Genomic DNA, 21,766 nt, shown 5'->3' on the forward strand with positions numbered 1-21,766 from the left:
CCAAGATGTGGCTACCACAGGACCTCAACTCCTGGGGCAGCATCTCTACTCCACTCTACCACCCGAGACCAGCTGTCTGCAAAGCACAGCTTACACCCATTCCTGGTCTGCAGAGTGTATGCAAAGCCTTTCCTAGCGGCTACATTTCCTGGGCCTCAAATCTCCTTACCTGTACAACGGGGAGATGGACAATGCCTACTGCATAGAGTCATTGTGAGGGTTAGAGAAAGTGAGTGTAAAGCACCTTCCGCAGTGCCTGGCACCCAGTGTGCACCCCACTCAACCCAGCTCTCAGAGAACTGCATATACTCCCCATCTCACAGCCAATCCTTTTCCTGCTGGCACTCAGCCTCCCCAAGGGCTGACCCTTTTTTGCTTTCGCAAAGGGATTAACTAAAATCCCTCCATTTTTGAAAGCCTTTGTTGCTTGGTGTTCGCTAATGTCTGGTCCCAACTCCAACCCCCAGTCAGCCCTGAGTCCTCATGATTTAGTCACAAGATGGAGCCTCAAGTCAATCCGACGACCATCAGCTGAGCCCCTCCTGCGTGCAAGGCACAGCGTTCCTCCTGGCACCCCCAGCTAAGCTGACGCCCAGCCTAGGCTTTACCCCCCCATGTCCCTGCCACTGGGGGTGTCCACAGGCCCCTCCCCCAACCCCGCCCTAGGGCACAGCCCAGTCCTGCCGCTGACTCAGGCAAGGCTGAGAGCTGGGTCTCAGCTTCAGGGAGAGAGGTTAGCGCAAGGACTAGCACAGAAACGTAAGCTGCTTAAGGCCTGTTTATTGACAATTCTCCATATATACAGAGGACTTAGTTCCTTTCCAGTGTAAATAAAGCAGAAGGTGCTTCACTCCCAGTTCTTAACGGCATAGGAGCCCTAGGGAGGGGAAAGCCCCAGGCCTGTCTGACGCTGGCCCCGGCTGCTGAGCCCAGGCAAGGCTGGTGGGCCTGGAGAGAAGCCGGCCTGGGGGTCCCTTATTGCCCTGGCCTACCTCCTTGGATCCCTACTTAGGCCTGAGAAACATCTCCTCCTATGGGTTATGGGTCCCAGGCAGCCCACAGCTCTGCAGAAGAGCCCCAAAGTAGAAGCAGCCCCCCCATCCTCCTTATCCCATTCCTTGTGCCACATGTTCCCAGGAACCATGAAATAAATAAATAAATACTTCAAAAAGGCAGGGCAGCTCCAGGGTAGGGAAGGGGCCTGAGCCACCTCACAGCTTAGGAGGAAAGACACCGAACCCCTAAAGAGTCCAGAAGTAAATGTGGAAATGTTGGGAAGAAGGTAAGTGACCTTATTCCATAACTGAGTGTCCTGCTGGGCGCAGTTCTGGAATCCAGGCCCCAGCCCAGCACGATCCTACATGCCCCAGGCCCCCAAGGGTCAAGGGCATCAGGGCGTCCGCTCTGCGTACCTGCACTCATACCCCATGGGACAAGGGGCAGGGGGGTGGGAATGCCGCACTGGGCCAGGGGAGGGGGCCCTATGCTCTGAGCAGGGGGAAGAGAAGGCGTGATGTGAAGGCCCCGCAGCAGCCCCAGGGGGCTGGGAACAGCAGGGCATTATGTGGGCTGGGAATCAGCAAGTCAGGGTCTCTGCAAAGTGGGACTGGGGTCCTGCAAGCTGCCAGGGCTTCACTTAATACTGAAAGAACCTGCCAGCCCCTCCTTTATGTAGTCTCCTCTGGGAAACTTGGGAGCTTCAACCCTGTCTTTAGAAGCATTTCTGGTGTCCTGAGGCCTGACCACACCCTCTAATGGGGAAATCATCAGATCCTGATTTCTGGAGGGCGATTCAAACAGCAGCGGTGTGGTGTGGCTCTACCACACCCTTCGGTGGGCTCTCTGAGGCCAAACGCCTGGCCCAGTACTCAGCAGGGAAAGAACTCAGGGTTCCCCGAATTCCCAGCCAACCAGAGGCTAGTCCTGGTGATCAGTGAGCCGGCTCACTGCTGCCCCCTAGCTTACATTCCCTGGCCAGCCCTGCTTCTCCTGGAGTCTACTCAGCCCAGGACAGCAGGCCAAACATGCGGGCCCTCCCGGGGCTCCTGCCCACTCTGGGGTTGGAGGGTGGTCACGACTGGCCATATGGAGGAGTGGAAACAGCTCCAGTACCCAGCTGGAGACAGCGAGGGGAGGAAGGAGGAGCCTACCTAGGGTGCAGGCCCCCTTTGCCCAGCAACGCCACGGGAGCTAGGGGTGGAGAGCATAGGGGATCTACTGTGGCCCCACGGCCTGGCGCCCAGTTGGACCCCGGCTGCTCTTCTCACTTGCTCAAGGTCTGGTTACACGAGGCGCACACAAACACAGTCTCTCTCTGGGCTTCGGGGGCTGAAAAGGAGGAGGAGCTGGGTGAGAGGCTTCCTCGTGCACTCTGGCTCGTGGCCCCAGCCACCCAACGGAACCCTGCCCCGTAAGAGCACCAAACAGACCACCCACCACCCAGCGCACCCCCTCCCTGGCCCGGGCCACTAGCCCACCCTCAGAGACTTCTCTTTCCACGGGAACCAGGGACCCAGGGGCTGACTGCCAAGAGCAGGCTTCTCCCAGGTGCTCTGTGCATTAGACATTATTTGGCACCAACAGAACACCTTTTAAAACATTTTTTAAATACAATACCAGAAGAGAATTTTCCAAAATGTTTTAACAGGGGTTATTTCTGGGTGGTATGATTACAGGATTATTTTTCTCTTCTTTTTCTACATAGTAATTTCCAAATTTTCCAAGTAAGCAGGCATTACTTTTATAATCAGAAGGAAAAGAAATACTCGATTTAACGTCATAACACATTACTAAGCAGCACCTACCCCGACCCCACCTTCCCTCCGACCGTGCGTGTGGATTTAGCCCACGTGTGTGCTGCGTGTCAGCAGGTCCCCCAACTGCTCCCTCTGGGTGGGGGGGTTAAGAATATTTTTCCTTTTTTTGCTTATAGGTATTTTTTGCTTTGTTAACAAGTATATGTCATTTTTATAGAAAAAAAGAAAAACGATTTTATTTTGTTAAAGGTGCTATCAAGATAAGGAGAAAAAGAATAAACTTCAGGACAGAGGATTCCTCAAGGGAAGGCAGGAGGTGGCACCCGGGGGCCTCGGCGGTGTTACTAATACTGTTTTAACTTCAATGAGGCATTGAGAGGTATTCATTTTCTTGTCTCATAATTCACAGGTACACTTTATGTATTCTTCTGCATGTATCAAAAATTTCTGTTTGTTTTAAAAAAAAAAAAACAAGTTGGGGGGAATAAAGGAGATCTTACTAAGTAATGGCCTCAGGCCTCAGACGAGGCTCCCGGGCGCCCCGACACCTCACTGACCTCTCGCTGACGCCGCGCTCCTTTCCCACAGTGCAGCAGCGCCTTAGAGGGGGGAGGGAAGCAGCCATGCCCTCCCCCACCCCGACCCCTGGCCACCTGTGCCACTCACCTGTGGCCCCCATGGAGGACCTGGGCACCTTGAAGGAGCAGCACCGAGAGCAAAAGCTGTTTCCACAGTTACTGCAGCTCCGCTGTAGGCAAGAACCAAGGCCAGTATCAGATGTGTCCCTCCACATCCCCTGTCCCCGGGCATCTGTAGCCCCCAGTTCCTCCCTCCTTCCCCTCGGCTGACCCTCCTGAGGAACCCGGCACCGCGGACAGCAGAGAGAGACACACTCATCTGAGCAACCATGGAAACCAGCGTGGTCCAGGAAGAAGGCTGACTGCATCCCCAGCTCCCACGTGCCACCTGCCGACCTCCCCGCAACACCCCCTCCACACGCACACCGTCCTCGGCAAGCGCGCCTTCAGCGAGACTTACCCTCTTCTTGAGCACTGAAAAGGTGGCAGAGCAGCCCGTACAGCTCCCTGAGAAACAGAGGCAGCTGCTCAGCCTGGACCTGGCCAGGCCTCTCAACTCCTGCCTGCTCCTGGCCCTTCTAAAGGAAAACCCTCAGGACACCGGCCTGGCCCAGACCCTGGGCTGGGAGCAGGGAGCGAAGGAGCAGAGTCCAGAATCAGAGCCGGAAGGAGACACTGACAGCCACTGATTCTGCAGCTTTCCTAGCTTAGAGGGCCCACCTGCGAGCTCGGCAGAAATCCTCACGCATCCGGCAGCAGGCTCTGGCTGCCCAGCTCCCTAACCACAGAATCTAGTCCCTGGGAATCAAGCTAAGCTGGCAGGGACCGACCCTGCCTGGAAGGCACATGCTTGCCACAGAGGTGGTGGCTCCGACCACCACAAATGAATCCTACATGACATAACCCCCTCCTGAAGCATCCCCTTACAAATACTCTGCCCACAGAGTAAAGAAAGAAATGCCTCCTAAAAATTAGGATTCTTATTATTTGTCATCTGAAGATCCCAGAAGGGAAGCTCAGAACCAGGGACCTTCCAAAAAGACTCACTGGGGCAGCACAAGCAGGCAGCGCAAGCCGCGGGGCCGGGCAGGGTGAGCTGGAGCCCAGAGAGAGGGATCCTGCCTGAATAGCCAGGGATGACAGGATGACAAAGCTCCAGACAGGTAGCAGAGTCAATGACAGCTTATAAAATGGTTAGAGGGGAAGTGGACTTGGTCCAGTGGATAGGGCGTCCGCCTACCACATGGAAGGTCCGCGGGTCAAACCCTGGACCTCCTTGACCCATGTGCAGCTGGCCCACGAGCAGTGCTGATGCCCGCAAGGAGTGCCCTGCCATGCAGGGGTGTCCCCACACAGGGGAGCCCCACGCACAAGGAGTGCACCCCGTAAGGAGAGCCGCCCAGCGCAAAAGAAAGTGCAGCCTGCCCAGGAATGGCACCGCACACACAGAGAGCTGACACAACAGAATGACGCAACAAAAAGAAACACAGATTCCCGTGCCGCTGACAACAACAGAAGCGGACAAAGAAGTACATGCAGCAAAATGGACACAGAGAACAGACAACTGGGGCGGGGAGAGAAACAAATTTTTAAAAAATGAATCTTTTTAAAAAAATTTTTAAAAAAGAAAATGGTTAGAAAATGGAGGAGGCAAGAGAGGTATAACAAGAGAGACAGGATGAGGAAGGAGGGCCTGCTCATTCTTTCAGAGACTTCATCAAGGCAACCAGGCCTAAGAGAAGCTGTGCCCCCACCCCCAGGATCGCAGGAGGGAAATCGACCATGGAAAAGGTGGACTGCAACTGAGAACATGCTCTGATGAAGGTCACTGTTTGGCACCCATGTGCATGCAGGTGAAGAGGATTAAAAGCATGGGTGCAAACTGAGATCTGAGGTAAAGAAAGGCCAGAGTGGGCCTTCGACAGGGCCCTCTGGACACACCTTATACTCTTTGCTCTTGTGACAAACCCATACCCATAATTCCTAGCCTTTGCCCCTGTGGCCAGGCTGCCTCCCCATACCTGGTGCCATCTCACCTCCACCTCCACCCCTGCTTCTCTTCCCTGGCCGTACCAAAGTTGTTCGTAGGGTAACGCTTGCGGAGCCGCTCCGTGAGCCGCGACACCTTGCTGCGCAGCACCTCATTCTTACTCAGGAACCCGTTGTCCTGCAGGGCCAGCTCATCCTCTGCTGGGCACGGGGCGCCCTCGTCATCCTCCTGTGGGAACAGCTTCTTCCAGCCCTGCCCGCCTCTTGGCAGGGCCCCGGGACCTGCCTGCAGGGGCATCCCAGCCCACAGGCCCACAAGGCGTGGCAACAGCCAGCTCAGCCACCTCCCTACCACCACCGAGCCCCTGCCCACCTCACCAACACTCCTACTTACCAGCACCACCAAGTGGGTCTCCTGCCTCCCAAGGTGCAGGGGAGAAGGAGAGAAAACAGAAAGATAGAAGAAGAAAGAAGCTGCTGGAAGGGGTGGAACCTCCAAGCAAAAGGAAACACAGAAGCACTACTCTGAGTTCTACCAGAGCATTTCCCAAAGGGTGACATTAGTGGGTGCCCCATATAAGGATTCCATCATCAAATAGGCTTATGGAAAGCTGTATACTACTGTTTTTTATTTATTTTTGTTTGTTTGTTTGTAAGAGGTACCAGGGATTGAACCCAGGACCTGGTACACGAGAGGCAGGCGATCAACCACTGAGCTACACCTGTTTCCCAATGAGAGCTGGTTTTTTCATTTGTTCGTTTGTTTTAGAAAGTACTGGGAATTGAACCCGGGACCTTGTACATGGGAAGCTGGTGTTCAACCACTTGAGCTATATCCGCTCCCCAGTATAATACTGTTTTTAAAACTGAGATCAATTTAGTGGGTCATTTTAAAAAATAGAACAGAAGAGAACAGACTAGGAAAGAAATTATATTTTATTATGTATTTTCAAGGACTCTCTTTCAGCTAAATTGTACATATTTTACAGATATATGTGTGAACTGGGTCATGGGGTAAAACTAGGTTTCTTACTGCAGATCATAAACAAAAATGCTTGAAAGCTCCTACTCTGTACATTCGTTCCACCTCCAAGATTTATAACCTATGATCCTAAGTTAAAGTCTTGGAGAAATCCTTACTATTCAAATGCCTGCGTGGACCAGACTGTACGTTGAAGAGTGATGCAGGTGAGAGCCAAGCACAGGCCTGGTGGAAACAATCCAAGACCCCCATTTTTCAGTTCTCACATTCCCAGTTTGTAAATGTGACAATAAATGGCAAGTGCTACTGGCCACAGTGAGTGGAGCAACAAGGACTGTGTGGACCTGCGAGCACGAACCTTGTCTAAAGGGGACAGTCACTCCTCCACCACACTGACTGCTGAGCACAGGGCTACCAGAGCTGCTGATTTTTCAGAGAAACTGAAAATCTAGAAAAAATTTTAATGAAATTTCCCCATTGTTAAATATTGACTCAAAAAATTATTTTAAAACTTTGCATGCCAAATAAAACACCGCTACAAACTACTAGTTTGAACCGCTGTCCAAAAATTAAAGACTGTTTAACTTTCCCAGACCCAGCACTTGGCCATGAGACCACTTCCTCCACCTCCTCTCCCTGCCCCACAATGGGGCAGCTCATGGAACTCACTTGGCAGAACTGCAGTCAGGGCCTCAGGGCACTGCCCTCCTCCAGGGCCTTCTCCACATCAACGGCACCAAGTCCACCACCCCTAGCTAAGAGGGTAAATCTCTTCCCAGTGGCTTCCAGAGCCATCCTTGCCCTGGGCATCCATGACAGGTGAGTGGACAAGCAACAGAAGGCAGACTGACACAAGGAAGTAGGGGAGTTCAGTGACACCCTTTCAACCAGAGAGATCTAGCTCAGGGCAAGTTTCAGCTTCTCATATGGATATAAGAGAATTTCTAAAAAAAAAAAAGACTTGGGATGTGGGAAGCCACTGGGTTCCAGGACCACCCAACTTCTGGCCTGGTGAGTGGAGGGCACTGGGGAAGGGCCACCCACCTCGATTGCATCTTTAAACTCCTCATCTGGCTCAGCCTCCTCGGCCTCCTCCACGCTGCCTGGCGTGAGGTCCTGGGAAGAGACTCTATTACAGGAAAAGGTAGAGGGACATCCCCCCTGAGCCAGCATCCAGTTTTCCCAAGACACCAATTCTGCCCCAGAGGAAATGCCAGAAAGCAAGACAGGATGTCACAGGAAAGAGGGCAACCTCTAACCTAGCAGGGATGGGGAGGGGGGACAAGACCATGACGGGACCTGGGGGTGCTGGAGAGTCCAGCGGCTGACAGCAGGCTCTAGAAGCAGAGGGTGTGAGGCCTGGCCCTGCCACTTACTTTGCCATGAGGCCCAGGGCAAGTTACTTGGGCAACCACACTATGCCTCAGCCTTCTCTTCTGCAAAATAAAAAAATCTCATTCTCAGAAATAACCTACATCTCATGGGGTTAATGTCAAGAAAGTATGTGGAATAGCACCTGAAAGACTGAGCACTCAACCAATGGTAGCTGTCATTATTACAATGAATATTAAACACTTCAGAGGAGATCAGGCCTGGGAGGCAGCAGCCACCCGACTCCTACCCAAGCCAGCCCAGGAGCTACATGGCAGGGACAAGCTGGTGGCCAGGGAGGCCCAGCAACCCGCCCACAACAGGCTCGGCGCTGACGGCTGGGCCACTCACCTCCGTGGGAGTGGGGGCAGATGAGCTGTCTGGCACAGCACCCTTCCCCCCAGCGGCCGGCGGTGGACTCTCAAAGGCGCTCTCTTCCTGTCTGGGGTTCATCCGCTGCTTCAGAGACGCCCTGTACTCAGACACCACTACCGAGGGCAAAGGGAACGGGATGGAAGGCAGAAACAGGGCACGGAGTGAGTGGGGCTTTGGGGGTTCCCACTTCCACAGCCTCTTCCTCCAGCAGCCCACCCGCGGCTGCAGGAGTCGCCCTCATCACTCTGAAGCAGTCACCTAACCTCTCTAAGTCTCATAAACAACATGGAGCTTCCACCACCTACCTCAGGAGATTGTTACAGATGAAATGAGGTAAACATGGAAAGCATTTAGCACAGGGCCTGGTATGTAGTAAGTGCTCGATAAATTATGGCTTGTATAACTAATTACCCTACCACAGGGAAGAAAACAAATATAGCAATCACCCAAACATATGTGCAGGCGCAGGCCTCTGTGACTCAGGGCCTCTCCAGACTGCCTCGCTGCTTTAGAAGCCAGACAGCAGATGGGTATTCTTGCATCACAGAGATGTGGCAGCAGCTCCAGGTGGTTCAGCCCAGGGGGCAGGCGGCAGCATTGGAAAAGCATCCCTCCCTCATCTCCCAGAAGCCTCTAAACCATGTAAGCAGTGATATACTGCCTCGGGAGGGAGGCAGGACCCTACGCACCCAACAGCACCAGGACGCAGAGCCCACCCTAGTGTGGTGCTGCCCCCTGGTGGGAGGTGTGGAAGGCACACAGATGACTAGTGGTAGAGATGGGCGACTCAGGGTGGGGAGCCTAACCTAGCCCCCAGAACCAGCCTGGACCCCGCCTCTGTCAGGCTCTGCAGGGCTTACCTCGGAAGAAGTCCACATTCCCCAGAAAGAGTGTGCTATTTATAAGGGCAAGGACCCAGCACAGCGGCAGCAGATACAGCATGCAAACCGTACCCAGAAGAGCCCCGTAGAACCTGGATTGACAGAGAGCAAACACAGGATCAGCAATTCGTAAGATCAGAAGGAAACAGGTTTGGAGCACAGACATGGTTAAGAAATCAATAAGACCTGCCAGTCAAATAAATAGAATATAGAGGGATGAGGAACGCTTTACAACCAGCAAGTAACAACTGGTGCTAGTAAGTCTGCAGCAGCCGTTCAAGCCATCACTCCTCAGCTGTAGACTCTGAAGTCTAGAACAGACAGACTTGGATCTGAATTGAGCTCTGCTGTTTCCTACTGTGTAACCCTAGACAAATCGCTTGATTCGCTGAGCTTTACTTCCTTCACAGGTAAAATGGGGATTAAAATAGTGCCTACCTCAGTGGGTTACTATGCAGAGTGAGATATACACGAAAGGAATTAAGCACAGTGCCTGGCACAAAGTGAAGGCTAAATATTAGTTATATATTATAATACAAATAATTATAAACATATATAAGTATTATAAACACGAATATTATTATTCACTTATAAAGAGCCTCAAAAATACTCATTCTTTTTGCTCTAGTAGTTTCATCCTTGAATTTCTTCTAAGAAAAAAATTTCAAAACGTGAAGCTAAACCTAGAGAAATGTTTACTTCCAGAATGATAATGAAAAGTAGGAACTGACTAAATACATAAGAGAATGGTTCCATAAATTATAATACATACTATACTATAAAATATGCTATATACTATATTAATCCAGTATTACAAATAACTTCAAAGACTACAAAGCAACAAAGAAAACCACTTTGTGAAAAAAAAAAAAATCTATACAACTATGTGATTATACCAAATACCACTGATGTACACTTTGGGTGGATATATACTTTGTTAATAAGTATCAATAAAATTGATTTGTTAAAAAAAAAAAAAAGAATCACACACATACTAAGAAGCTTTATGTCTTAAAGTATATGTAGATGACAAAGTCTAGTAGGCAAACCAAACGTGAGCTCAGCTACTATATCGGGGTGTTAGATTGTGTGGTGAGTTATTTTTCATCATTAAAATGTTCTATGATTAAAAGCTTTTGCCACACATACAAGGTGTCTGACCAAAAGCAGTGTCTTGGAGCCCACAAGCAAATGTGCACATCCGCCCACCAGAGCCTAGGGGGCTCTCTTCCCCCCAGGAAGGACGGGCAGAAGAGGGGGGCTTTCAGGGCAGCTGCCTTTGCCTGCGGCTCCGCTCGAGTCACAAGCTGCTACAGGTCACAGTGGAGGGAGGGGGAGGGGCACTCACTGTAAGGACAAGACGGGGTTCTCCCAGTGCAGCACGCGGTAGGCAGCTTCACAGGTGCAGCACAGGCGGCTCAGGAAGGCTTCCAGCTGGATCAAGCTGCAGACACCGGGGGCGTCTGTGAGGGGACAGGCCCCGTTGTGCCCATCCACAGCTTGTGACAGAGCTCTGGGGATGTGGAGCCTAGGGCTTCACTCAAACAGCTGGCTAGGGATGGCCAACTCTCTTTAAACATGCCAGATGGGTCCAGAGAGCACAGGAGAAAAGGGCCAGGCCAAGCTACCTGATACATTTCTGTTTCCTTGTGGGCACTCCTGCCAGGAGGGGAGAACAGTACAGAGGTTCCTGCTTTGGCCTCTTCCTAGCTGGTGATGTTGGGCAGGTGACTTAACCTTGCTGGGGCTGCCGTTTCCTCATCTATAAAACGGGGATAAGAATTCCCACCTCATAGGTACACTGGCAGCTGTGAGGTTTAAATAGCAGGATAAAAGCCAGTGGTTCTTAACCTGGGATGTAAAGAATCATTTGCGGGCAGCGGATGTGGCCCAGGCAATTGGGTGCCCACCTCCCACGTGGGAGGTCCCAGGTTCAGTTCCCAGTGCCTCCTAAAGAAGACAAGCAGATGCTGCAATAAGCAGACGTTGCAACTGCCACAACCAGCAGATGCTGTAATGAGCAGATACTGCAACTGCCACAACCAGCAGACAACACAACCAGACTAGGCAACCAGCACGGAGCAGAAGTGGCTCAAGTGGCTGGGCACTCATCTCCCCAGGTTCAGTGCCTGGTGCCCCCTAAAGAGGTCGAACAGACAGATGAGGGAGCCATCTTGGGGGGGGGGATTTTTTTTTATTGGATTAATAATCATTTGGTAAGTTTTTGTTTGAAAAAAACATGGCTTCACCACAGAAGCAATGAGCACGTCCTGCACTCAGATCTTGGTTTCTGAAGGGCTCTTTGGAGAAATACCGAATCCTGGGGTTGGGACAGGGAAAACCTAAGATGAATAAGAATATCCTGTTGTGTCAGAAAGTAAGGAAGCACTCAGAAATGACAGGGACATATCAAAAGTCACAGGAACTGTGCAAAGAGCTCCCAGTGGTCAAATCTGGGACAATTTGAGATCAAAATAAATAATGACAATAGGACAACTACGTCAGAAATAAAAATAAATAATAAATAATAATGACAGTAATGAATATAACCCTTTGACTAAAATTAAAATCTACGAGTTCACACTGATAATAAATAAACAAGGAAAAGCTCATTCTTGCAGTAAAATGCCAGCTAATAATGCACAGGGAATGACAGAAATTCACCTTTGCAATCATCATAGTAATAAACTGACTCAGGGAAGATTTATCAATGGATTTAACAATAGTGGGCCTCATGAGGAACAAGGTATTCACAAACTCTCAAAGCATCTCCCCTCAGACTATTTAGTGTAACGGGCAAAATGGGAATTTTACATTGGAAACCTCAACCAAGAGATCAAAGTTAACATGTCCCCTAATAAGACAGGCTGATACTACTGCCTCCTGATATGACACACTGAAAAGAACACAGCATCAGTGGTCATCTTCCTGCCAAAAATGCATAACCTGAATCTAGTCATGAGCAACCGGACAAACCCAAACTGAGCGAGCTTCTACGAAACAGTAAGTTTGTATTCTTCAAAACTGTCCAGGTCGTGAGCAACCAAGACTGAGGAACTGCTCCAGGCTAAAGAACACTAAAAAGACATAGAAACTACACACAACAGGGACTCCAACAGTTACTTGTATGTCGATGTTCATGGCAGCATCATTCACAACAACCAAAAGGTGAGTAAGTGGATGAACGAGACGTGGTGTGTGCATACGCACAGTGGACTACCACTCAGCCCCAAAGCAACGGAGTTCCGATGCACGCTACAGCAAGGATGAACGCTGAAGACATCAGGCTGAGCAAAATAAGCCAGACACAAAAGGACAAATACCTAATTCCACTTACACGAAATATCTAGAATAAGTAAATTCACAGGCAGAAAGTGGATTATGGGTTACTAGGAGGGGTTAGGAGAGAGATAATGGAGAGTTATTGCTTAATGGGTAGTTTCTGTTTGGGAATATGAAAAAAGTTTTGATAATGGTGGGGATGACAGTTGTACAACACTGTGAATATAATTAATGCCACTGAATTATATAATTAAAGTGGGAATTTTGTGACTGATATATGTATTTATACATATATATATATATGCATTATCACAATAAAATAATTTTTTAAGGAAAAAAAATGCAATTTGTGAGCCTGGTTTGGACCCTGGATCGGGGGAATTGATACAAAGGTCTGTTACTAAAACTGGCAAACTGATTATGAACTGTATATTAGATGACAGTACCAGTGCTAACATTATCACTGTTAAATTTCTGCATTGTGGGGAAGCAGATGTGGCTCAACAGATAGAGCATCCACCTACCATATGGGAGGTCCAGGGTTCAAACCCAGGGCCTCCTGACCCGTGTGAAGAGCTGGCCCAGCGCAGTACTGATGTGCACAAGGAGTGCCGTGCCATGCAGGGGTGTCCCCGCGTAGGGGAGCCCCACACACAAGGAGTGTGCCCTGTAAGGAGAGTCGCCCAGCATGAACAAAATGCAGCCTGCCCAGGTACGGCGTTGCACACACGGAGAGATGATGCAGCAAGATGATGCAACAAAAAGAGACAGATTCCCAGTGCCGCTGACAAGAATATGAGCAGACACAGAAGAAAACACAGCGAATGGACACAGAGAGCAGACAACTGGGGCGGGCGGGAGGCGGGGAAGGGGAGAAAAATAAATAAAAAAATAAAAAAATTTTCCGCATTGTCATCATTATACTGTGAATATATAAAAGAATGTCCTTGTTCTTAGGAAATACATGCTGAAGTGTTTAGGGTAAATGGTCCTGTTTGTAACTTACTTTCAAATGGCTGAGGAAAAAAAACAATGTTTATATGTAGAGAGGTAGACAAAGTCAAGGGGGCAAAATGGTAAAAGGTACACAGGAGTTCTTTGTGTTAAAATTATTTCAAGCTGCGTAAGCCTTTTTCCTCATCCATAAATGGAGGATAATAACTGTGACTGCCTCCAGGACCTGTTGAAACAAGTAAATGAAGTAGCATCTGTGGCTCGCCTGCTGCGAGGCCTGGCGCGCAGCAAGCACTAAGCGCGGGGGCTGCTATCACTGTTACCATCTGCCCACCTCCCTGGCCTCTTTTCATACTCACAAGCTCTTCACCTCAGCCACAGCCTCGGGGCGAGACAGGCGAACTTTCTGTAGGTCCTCCTGCCTCACACTGTGGTACTTCCTCCGCATCAGCTCAGACTCAGGCAGCCGTGCCCGGCAAACCTCCTGGAGGTAGCCCAGCAGGGCGGGCACTGAAATCATCAGGGCACTCACTGAGTACCACGCACCTACGAGATCAAGAGCGCTGCAGGTGAAACAGGTCAACGGGGACCAGGAGCCTCTGCCCCCCCACAAGGCAAACTGCCCTGCCTCCTCCAAGAGGCCTTTCCTGATCACCCTGCATGAAATCATACCCCGCCCCTTAACCCAGCTTTATTTTCCCTCAGAACACTTGTCACCTTGTGATAGATTATATGTTTTTTCGCTGTCTCCTCCTCTAAGTAGGCTCCTGAAATCTGGGGCTTTGTCCACCTGGTCACTGCTGTAGTCTCAGTCCCTTTCATGACGCTAACACAACCTGTCTGGTTGCTAGGAGCTGGCGATGACTGACACTCTGGTCTCTGGGCCACTAAAGCATACTGGAAGCCTTTCCTTAGGCTTAGTTTAGGATACCACATACCACCGTGGATTGAGAAATGACGAGGCTGAAATAAAATTCAAAGGAACTCTTTTCAAGTAACACAGTACTCCAAAAGCAAGCTAGCAGAGCACTGGTCACAGAGTAGATGCTAGTTAGATATGTACCACATGAACTAATTTACTCTGGAAATGTATTCAGAAAAATCTAACAGCCTGGGAAAGGCACCCGAGTTTTGATCTGGCAAAGAGGAGTCCCACTAAGAAACAGAAGACAACATACTCGTGTGTAGTGGGTTTATTTTCAAAGCACTACATTGGTATCTCCAAAGGAAGCAGAGAAGACACTCAAGAAATCTGGGTGCAGTAGAAGGAATAAATGAATAAAGGATCCAGATCCTCAGAACACTCTGTCCCAAACCCTTCATTCATTTCCCCTGAGGCACTGAGCTTTTTCTGCAGCCATCTGTCAGTTCCAAGCAGGGAAAGGGCTGGGTCACAGCATATGTTGTACTAAAAGGTCCACAGTAGCCACCACTACCTAGGAGCCCTAAAGGCACACCACAGATCTTCTCACTGCTGGTGACTGCCCAGCAGCCACTGCTGAACCCGGGAAAAATCAACACATAGGGCAAAAACCCTTGTTAACTCATGTTCTTGATACACTCATACTATGCTCTTCTCCCAAATGGCCCCTGAATCAGCTTGGAAATGGACAATGGAAAAAAGCCAATGCAGCTGCAATTACACTGTCAGTCAAGCTGCAGCAGTCAATCAAGGAAAATAATAATAATAATAATAATAATAATAAAGCTATAGCATATTGGCTGCTTAGTCTGTGTCAGGCACTGTGCTAAGTGCTTTACACAGATTATCTCGCTTATTCCTTACTACCACCCTTAGAGGAAAGCACCATTATTATCTCCCCTTTAGAAAGGAGGAAAATTAGGCCTTGACAGACAGGTTAAATGACTTGCCCGAGGTCAGGTCAGCAGCCCCGCCAGGATTCTGGCCCAGAAGCCTGTGTTCTGACACCAAGCAGACAACAGAGGGACGCCAGGGCAAAAGAGCGGCCTCCTCATGCGGGGCTGCGTGGCAGTATTGGTCTCCCACATTCATTCACAGACACCCCGTGGCCCTTGCAAGTGGTTCTTACCCGCATTCAAAGTGAGGAACAAGACGTTGAGGCCCAGGCAGGTCAGCAAGGAACACAAAGGCATCTGCCACCTACAACACAGAGAGTCCTCATCACTGAAGATAGCCACTCCTTAAGCGGCCGAGAAGGAGGTATGGGATGGCAGCAGGTGGGTCATCCAAGCCAGGATGGACAGGAGGAGACCAGAAGCACAGTGTCAAGGAGAAATGAAGCAGGCCTCTCACTTGAGCAGCTGAGGGGAAAGGGGTTAAGAAGCCATATATCAGCCCCTGGGGTGAGAAAAGGTATCATCTCAGAACTAGAAGACCTGTAGAACTTTCTCCCAGGAGAAAGAACTTGGGAAATGTCTGCTAAGAGACCAGTTAATAATGTTTAACCTGTTTTTGTTAGGTTCTAGTCCCTTTAAGAGGTCAAGCAAAGAAACATTCTCCTTTAAACTTTTTCCTTATTCCTTTCCACAATTTCTTAAGTAGTATATGTACATATCCTCATTTAAGATTCATCTAATATAGAAATCAAGAAAAAACAAAATGTCAGGGACTTTTCTTACTCCATTCATGACTTTCTCTTATTTCTGATACTTGAGTTTATATTGAACATACATCAGTTCATAAGGAGAGAAAACAAACAAGGCTTTATTTTAATATATTTTTTAAAATGAAGATGAAGCCAGGGTACAGAAACCACTCAGCCAACAGGCCCTAGGTGAACTGGAGCAGAGGGAAGCAAACACAAACTCAGTCCCCACCACCTCTACCACCATATGGCAAAGGAGAAGCTCCAAAGAGGGAAGCCAACAACCAAGAGACTCAGATTGCTGAGGACAGGCAAACACTGCGGGCTTGGTCCCTGATGAGGGACACTTAGTAGGAAAAGAGGAGCACAGAGGGACTAATGAAACCACTGACACCTCTCTTCTGAGGAGCCAGGTCAGTCAGTATAGATAAGAAGAGCAATCTGAGGAGGGAGACAAATAGAAAAAGAAACAAGTAGGCTGCTGGCAAGCAATGCATTCAGTAAGTAAGAATATTTTCTTTTGATCTAATTGGGGTTATTTCATAGGTATTACGTAAAGTTAACTAATTTATATGGTGTCATGTTTTTTAACACTAATTATGAGCAAAGGAATGAAATGACCTGTCTTTGCATTTCTTTTGAAATTCAGTGCTGCCTACCCTAATCAGGCCTCAGAATCAGCAGGTGGCCCGGGTAAAAGCAAAATAAAAGTGCTAAAGTGAATCCCACTTCAGGGGTAAAAGCACCACACTGCCACCGACTTGTCAGCTTAGTTTTCCAAAACTCCTCCATTCTATCTGCTGTCTTTATGCATACTCTTCTGACTACTCCAGGAAGACCCAGCTCCTGGAGGAGCTGATCCCTGAAGAAAGGGGTCTTTTAAAAATGCACCACCAGGGAGCGGATGTGGCTAAAGCAGTTGAGCAAGCCTGGTTCCCACTTGGGAGGTCCCAGGTTTGGTTCCCAGGACTCCTAAAAACAAAACAAACAAACAAAAAACAACAAGCAAAACAAAGGAAGAAAACAATTCTGGGGAGCCAGTGAGGCTCAGTGGTTGAGCACCGGCTTCCTACATATCAGTTCCTGGGCTTGATACCCAACAAGAATTCACTGCTACCTCCAGGCTTCAGATGTAATAGCCAAAGCCAAGATCAGGCCCTTCTTGAGAGTCAAATCCTCTTTACTAAGAAAAGAACTATCAAAACCACAAACTATTCTGACAGCCACTTTCACAGTCCAGCACTCCATCTCCCAGTGGCACAAAGACCACAGGCTCCTGGGAGCTTTTTAGGTCCAATGCTGCTCTTCCATCCAACTTTAATCAATCCTACCACATCCTCAGATTTCTAATTTTCATAAAATGAAAAAACTCTAACACATTAGTCTACCAAGAAGCACTATACACAGTGGCAGCAAAACAGAAGAAGGGCAGGATATATTTAACTTTTGTGCTTTGCCACAAAAGGGCAAAACACACGCACACAGAAAACACCAGAAAGCACTCTGGAAGAGTGACTAGCCACCTCTAGGGATACTACTGTAATTAAAGGGATCTGGGGTGAACAAGAAAGAAAAAAAAAGTAGGACTCTGATCAGAGAGTTAAAAATAAAAAGCCCGCTATTTCCGGAATGAAGCAAGGATGAATACACCTGGCAACCTGAGAGGTTACTCTCACCTCACCCATCCTGCCTCCTACCAGTCTCTCCAAGGCACCTTTGAGGGATGAAAGTCTTTATAAGAGTCTGATGAAAACTAGAAGCTTCTCCCTAGAAATATACATATGCACACACAGAATTTTAGGTGCAGTTTCAGGGGATTCAATGACCCCTAAAGCTCACCTATAGGCTCCAAGTTAAAGACAAATGGCTTTTGTGTGACTCCTGAGGTGATGCAATATTAGGATCACACCCTTATCTTTGCCAAATAACTTGAGTCTAATGCAAACTTTAAATCTAATTTCCAGTTTTCACCAGGAAGCAACCAGATAAAACTATGTAGGAAATTCTTCAGGACAGTCAATCTCTTCAGAAAGTCTGTGTCATGAAAGAAGGAACTATTTTAGATTGAAGACTTAAGGGACACAATTGAAACCATGGTCCTGGACCAGAACCTGATTTGGCCAAAACAACTTCTTGTTGAATGATATTCTTGGGACACTGAGGAAACCTGAATATGAACTTGGTATAGGATATGAAGGAGTTGTTAATTTTGTCATATATGAAGTTATTTTGATTATGAAAGAAAATGTCCTTCTTAGAGATACAAACTGAAGTATATACGGGGTGGAATGCCATTAATAGCTGTTAATTTTAAATACTTTAACATAAAAAACAAAATGAATTAAAAAGAGGAAAAAAGAAAATTACTGAGGGTAACAATCAAAGTAAAACAGGAACATGAAAGCTGAAATTCATAATCGCAAAGGATGAGTGCAAATGGTACCGGCTTATTCATAGGTACTGCATTTCTTTAACTTCTGTTCAAAATTATATCCTAATTTTAATATTAACTATGCTAATATTGGGAAAGGGGAAAGAAAGAAAAAAAAACCACAACCCTACTGTAGGATGTAGAAGGCCTAATGAAATTAGCTCAAAGCTAACTGGCAGTCCTGGGGTATGAGTTTATTCAGCCACAAATAGAAAACCGTTGTGAAAGGCAAGATCCTTCCCCTAGTCTAGGCTTATATAAGATGGGCCCAGAATAAACCCAGATTTCTGGGGTGCCCTGTTGTGAAGCCAATCCAGACCCAGCAGACCTCCCAGAATGTTTCTCACTAGGGCAGAAAGGACAGTTCAGCCACTGCCTGGAGAGCCAGCCCACCTACATGCAGAGCAGAAAAGCAAAATGCTCAGCAACTTCATCAAATCTATACCTGAGCAAGTATCGTACACCGTCACCTGCGTCCTTCAGGGGTTCCAGGTAAATCTCCAACCTCTTGTAGAACAGAACCAAGTTGAAAAGATCAAACGCTGGGGACTTGGTAGGGGCAGGTGGAGACTCTGGGGAAGCCTCGGGCATCACGCTGGGGCTCGCCTCCAGACAACAACCCTCACGCTCCGATGTCTGCATCCTGAAACCATAATAATTCCTGACATTTGCATTGCACTTCCAGCCCCCAACACACTTCGCTTGCATTATTTCCTGAGGTGCCCATGATAAACCTGTGAGGTTGGCAGGGTTACAGGTGGAACGTCCATTTCAGAGAGGCAGAAACTGAAGTTCTGAAGCAAGATGAAGTGAGTTACTACAACAAAAGCCTGTTTCTGACTCCCCATGCCCAGCTAGTTTCCTCACAGACCATCAAGAGTATAAATTAAGGCCAAGCACACATGGTTGCTAGAGGGAGGCAGCCTGAGGTCTCAAGAGAAATGATCTTCTGGAATAGTTCCCCCCACTCCTTACCTGGTTAATTCCTACTCATCTTTCAGGTCTCGACTTAAACATCACTTCCTCGTTCTGGAAAGCCTTTCCCAGAACCCAGTCTGGACTGGGAGACCTTTCACAATGCTCCCAAAAGACTATGTATTCACCCTGGCCGAGCACTTGCTGCACCAAATTAAAACTCCCTGCTTTCTTGTCTGTCTCTCTCACTCAACTTTGTCCAGGAGGTCAAAAACTACATCTTTCACTCACCACTGATTCTGCACACAATGGGCATTCAATAAATGCTGGCTGAATGCCTGCATTAACTAACCTCCAGGACCCGGGGGCTTTCTCCTGCCTCATCTTCTAACCCTTCCGTTCCTGGAGAGCCCTAACGACTTCCTGGACCATCCCTGCCCATCACCCTCACTCTTCTTGAGCCCCATGGAGCTGTCATTACTTTCCATAATGTCCCATTCCCATCTCCCCTCTCTCATGAGAAAGAACCACAGGAACCCTCACCTTCTGTCCTAATTTCAAAGCCCTAACCCGAATGCTAAGTAGAAAAGCAGGGGATGAAACTCAAAGCACAGCTATATAAACCAGTCCCAGGAAATAGGCTACGATCTGACAGCGGAGTGGAGACGCCACCGGTAGCTCGAAATCGTCGCCACGTGGAGGGCGGGAAGAAGGACCCTGGGAAGGCCTGCGCGAGGTAGGAGCCCAGGAGAAGGTGAAGCAGGTCAGCGCCGGCAGGTGCTTTGACCACCACTTCCGCGGATCTGGGAGCCTGAAGGGGCCCCTGCAGCCCAGACCACGGAAGGCCACGCCCAAGCTCGTTGGGCCGGCGGGCGGCTGCCCCCGCAGAGTTCAGGACCCAGCTCGGCACAGACGGCGGAGGCATGGTGGTGGAGAGCGGGGTGGAGCCTCACCTACCCGATCGCTGGGCTGGGGAGAGGGGCAGGGACCGCCGTGGGTGCGGGTCGGGCTACTAACCCCGAGAGCTTCTCCTCGGGCCCGCCCCACCACCACTGGGCGCCTCCTCCCCCGGCCGCTCTGAAATCCGAGGTCTTAGTTCCCCTCCGCCTCCTCCGCCGTCGCTTCCGGAAGCCGAACCGCTCCGCGGCGACGTTCTCATGACCTCATCGCGCCCGCCCTGCCTCCGGTCCCGCTGCGGGCTTAGCTCCGCCCTCGTCAGCAGTGCGCCTGCGCGCCTCTCCCCGCCGGCATCAGAGGGCTTAACCCTGTGGACCCGCTGTGATTCGCAAAATCTTGGGGAGCCTTGAGAGCACGCGCTTGGTTCCCTTCACCTCTCAGCTCTCTCCTCGCTCGGAGCGACTCTGGCGAGGAGCAGTTGGAAAGAAGCTGAGCTGAACAGCTTACATTTCCAACTTCTTTGCCCTTCCTTAACTTGGCACTTGACTCTAACCATCACCCTTCTGCTCTGTGAGCCCTGGAAAGACAGAAACCATACCCTGCCTGCCCGGTGCCTAGCGGAGAGTGCAGGTCCGTTCACTGGTTCCTGAGCAGCTGCTGTGTACAAGGTCTTTGCGGGCCTTTACCCACTCAATCCACTTCACACCGGGTTGCCCGGTTAATCTCCCTTAAAGCATGTTATCCGATGGCGATGCCCTGGACTAAGTTCTGTGTAGGCATCATCTTATCAGTTTTCCTCCAACAACCCAGTTAGGGTTATCGCCATTTAACAGATGAGGAATCTGAGACTTGTTAAGAAACTTCTTCAATGTCAGCCAGCTAGTAAGCACCCGGAAGCTGGGATTTGAGATTTAGGTGTCATCTGACTGCAGCGCCTCCACCGATACCACCACCGGCCTCATCCCGGACTACTTCCCTCCAGGAGCCTTTCAACTCCAGCCAAACTGAATCCCTTCATTTCTACCGTCAAATGCCCCTTTCTCTCCTGCTTCTGCGTTGCCTGTGAGGTGAGCTCTGCCAGGAATGACCTTCCCCCACTCTTGTTTCTCTCCACATCCAACCACTCCTCTAAGCAGGGTTCAAATGTTTGTACACCTTCCCTGATTGCCCTAGCTAGAAGTAAACACCTCTCTGTCCAAACAGCCACAGAGCTGTATCATGCATCTCTCTCTGTATCTCCTGTCAGAAAAACAGGCACACACCCCTCTGGCCAGGAGTCAGCTATGCTCAAAATTCCAACTCTTCTCACTTCCTTGGGGCTTTGCTACATGTTCTGAAATCCTCTCTCTGCTGACTATTACCCCTTATTGTGGAGACAAAATCCCTTTCTAGCCCTTTCCTTCCTTTCTTGGAGCCATGCTGCACTCTCTACCTTTGCGACCTCCCTCCACTCACTCCTCACCACGCTGCAGTCCCACTTCCTCCACACTACTGGGCCACCTGGCCAGCCATGGGTGATGACCTGGGCTCCTCTCCGGTGACCTCTGTGGCACTGGACCCCTTTCATCTTGCTTCCTTCTTGGCACTGCTGTCTACCTCAGCTTCCATTGCCCTCTCCTGCTCTCCTCCCTCCCTTTGAAATCTCCTTGGACTTTTTGTCCTGCCCCTCAAATGCTGGTGTTTCGTCTGCCACCCTCCTCCCTTTTAACTCCAGGTACTCTCCCTGGGGCCTTGACCACTCTGATGGCTTCTATCTGCTTATGTTTGTCCCCAATGTGAATGTCTCCA

At 49.3% G+C, this 21,766-nt stretch overlaps 1 protein-coding gene across 13 annotated transcripts; it reads right to left on the reverse strand.

The window, feature by feature from the left end:
• Positions 1-760: 760 nt before the first annotated feature.
• Positions 761-20,272, reverse strand: ZFYVE27 (zinc finger FYVE-type containing 27). Of its 13 annotated transcripts, none has more exons than XM_023588366.2 (14): positions 20,099-20,272; positions 18,612-18,809; positions 15,220-15,290; positions 13,528-13,714; positions 10,281-10,376; positions 8,912-9,024; positions 8,028-8,164; positions 7,682-7,741; positions 7,350-7,421; positions 5,718-5,738; positions 5,408-5,552; positions 3,795-3,841; positions 3,423-3,504; positions 761-2,328 (listed from the first exon to the last, which is right to left on the reverse strand). In XM_023588366.2, exons 2-14 carry the CDS (start codon positions 18,806-18,808, stop codon positions 2,264-2,266), a joined length of 1,293 nt encoding a protein of 430 aa, XP_023444134.2. In that variant the 5' UTR covers position 18,809; positions 20,099-20,272; the 3' UTR covers positions 761-2,263. The 13 variants fall into 13 exon arrangements, with proteins under 13 accessions (XP_023444134.2, XP_023444132.2, XP_023444133.2 ...); XM_023588364.3 differs by having other exon boundaries at positions 20,039-20,241; XM_023588365.3 differs by having other exon boundaries at positions 20,035-20,132.
• Between the last annotated feature and the right edge of the window lie 1,494 nt (positions 20,273-21,766).

Source organism: Dasypus novemcinctus, chromosome 6 (assembly GCF_030445035.2).
Source record: "Dasypus novemcinctus isolate mDasNov1 chromosome 6, mDasNov1.1.hap2, whole genome shotgun sequence".
Taxonomy (NCBI): domain Eukaryota; kingdom Metazoa; phylum Chordata; class Mammalia; order Cingulata; family Dasypodidae; genus Dasypus; species Dasypus novemcinctus.

Bases quoted from the DNA above. Each gene is read 5' to 3' on its own strand.
- ZFYVE27 (XM_023588366.2), bottom strand. From the start codon at position 18,808: ATGCAGACATCGGAGCGTGAGGGTTGTTGTCTGGAGGCGAGCCCCAGC. The intron at 3,842-5,407 runs GTACGGCCAGGG...TCTGTTTCTCAG, and splicing joins TTACCCTACGAACAACTTTG to GGAGCTGTACGGGCTGCTCT. The intron at 3,505-3,794 runs GTAAGTCTCGCT...TCTTGCCTACAG, and splicing joins TTTCAGTGCTCAAGAAGAGG to CGGAGCTGCAGTAACTGTGG.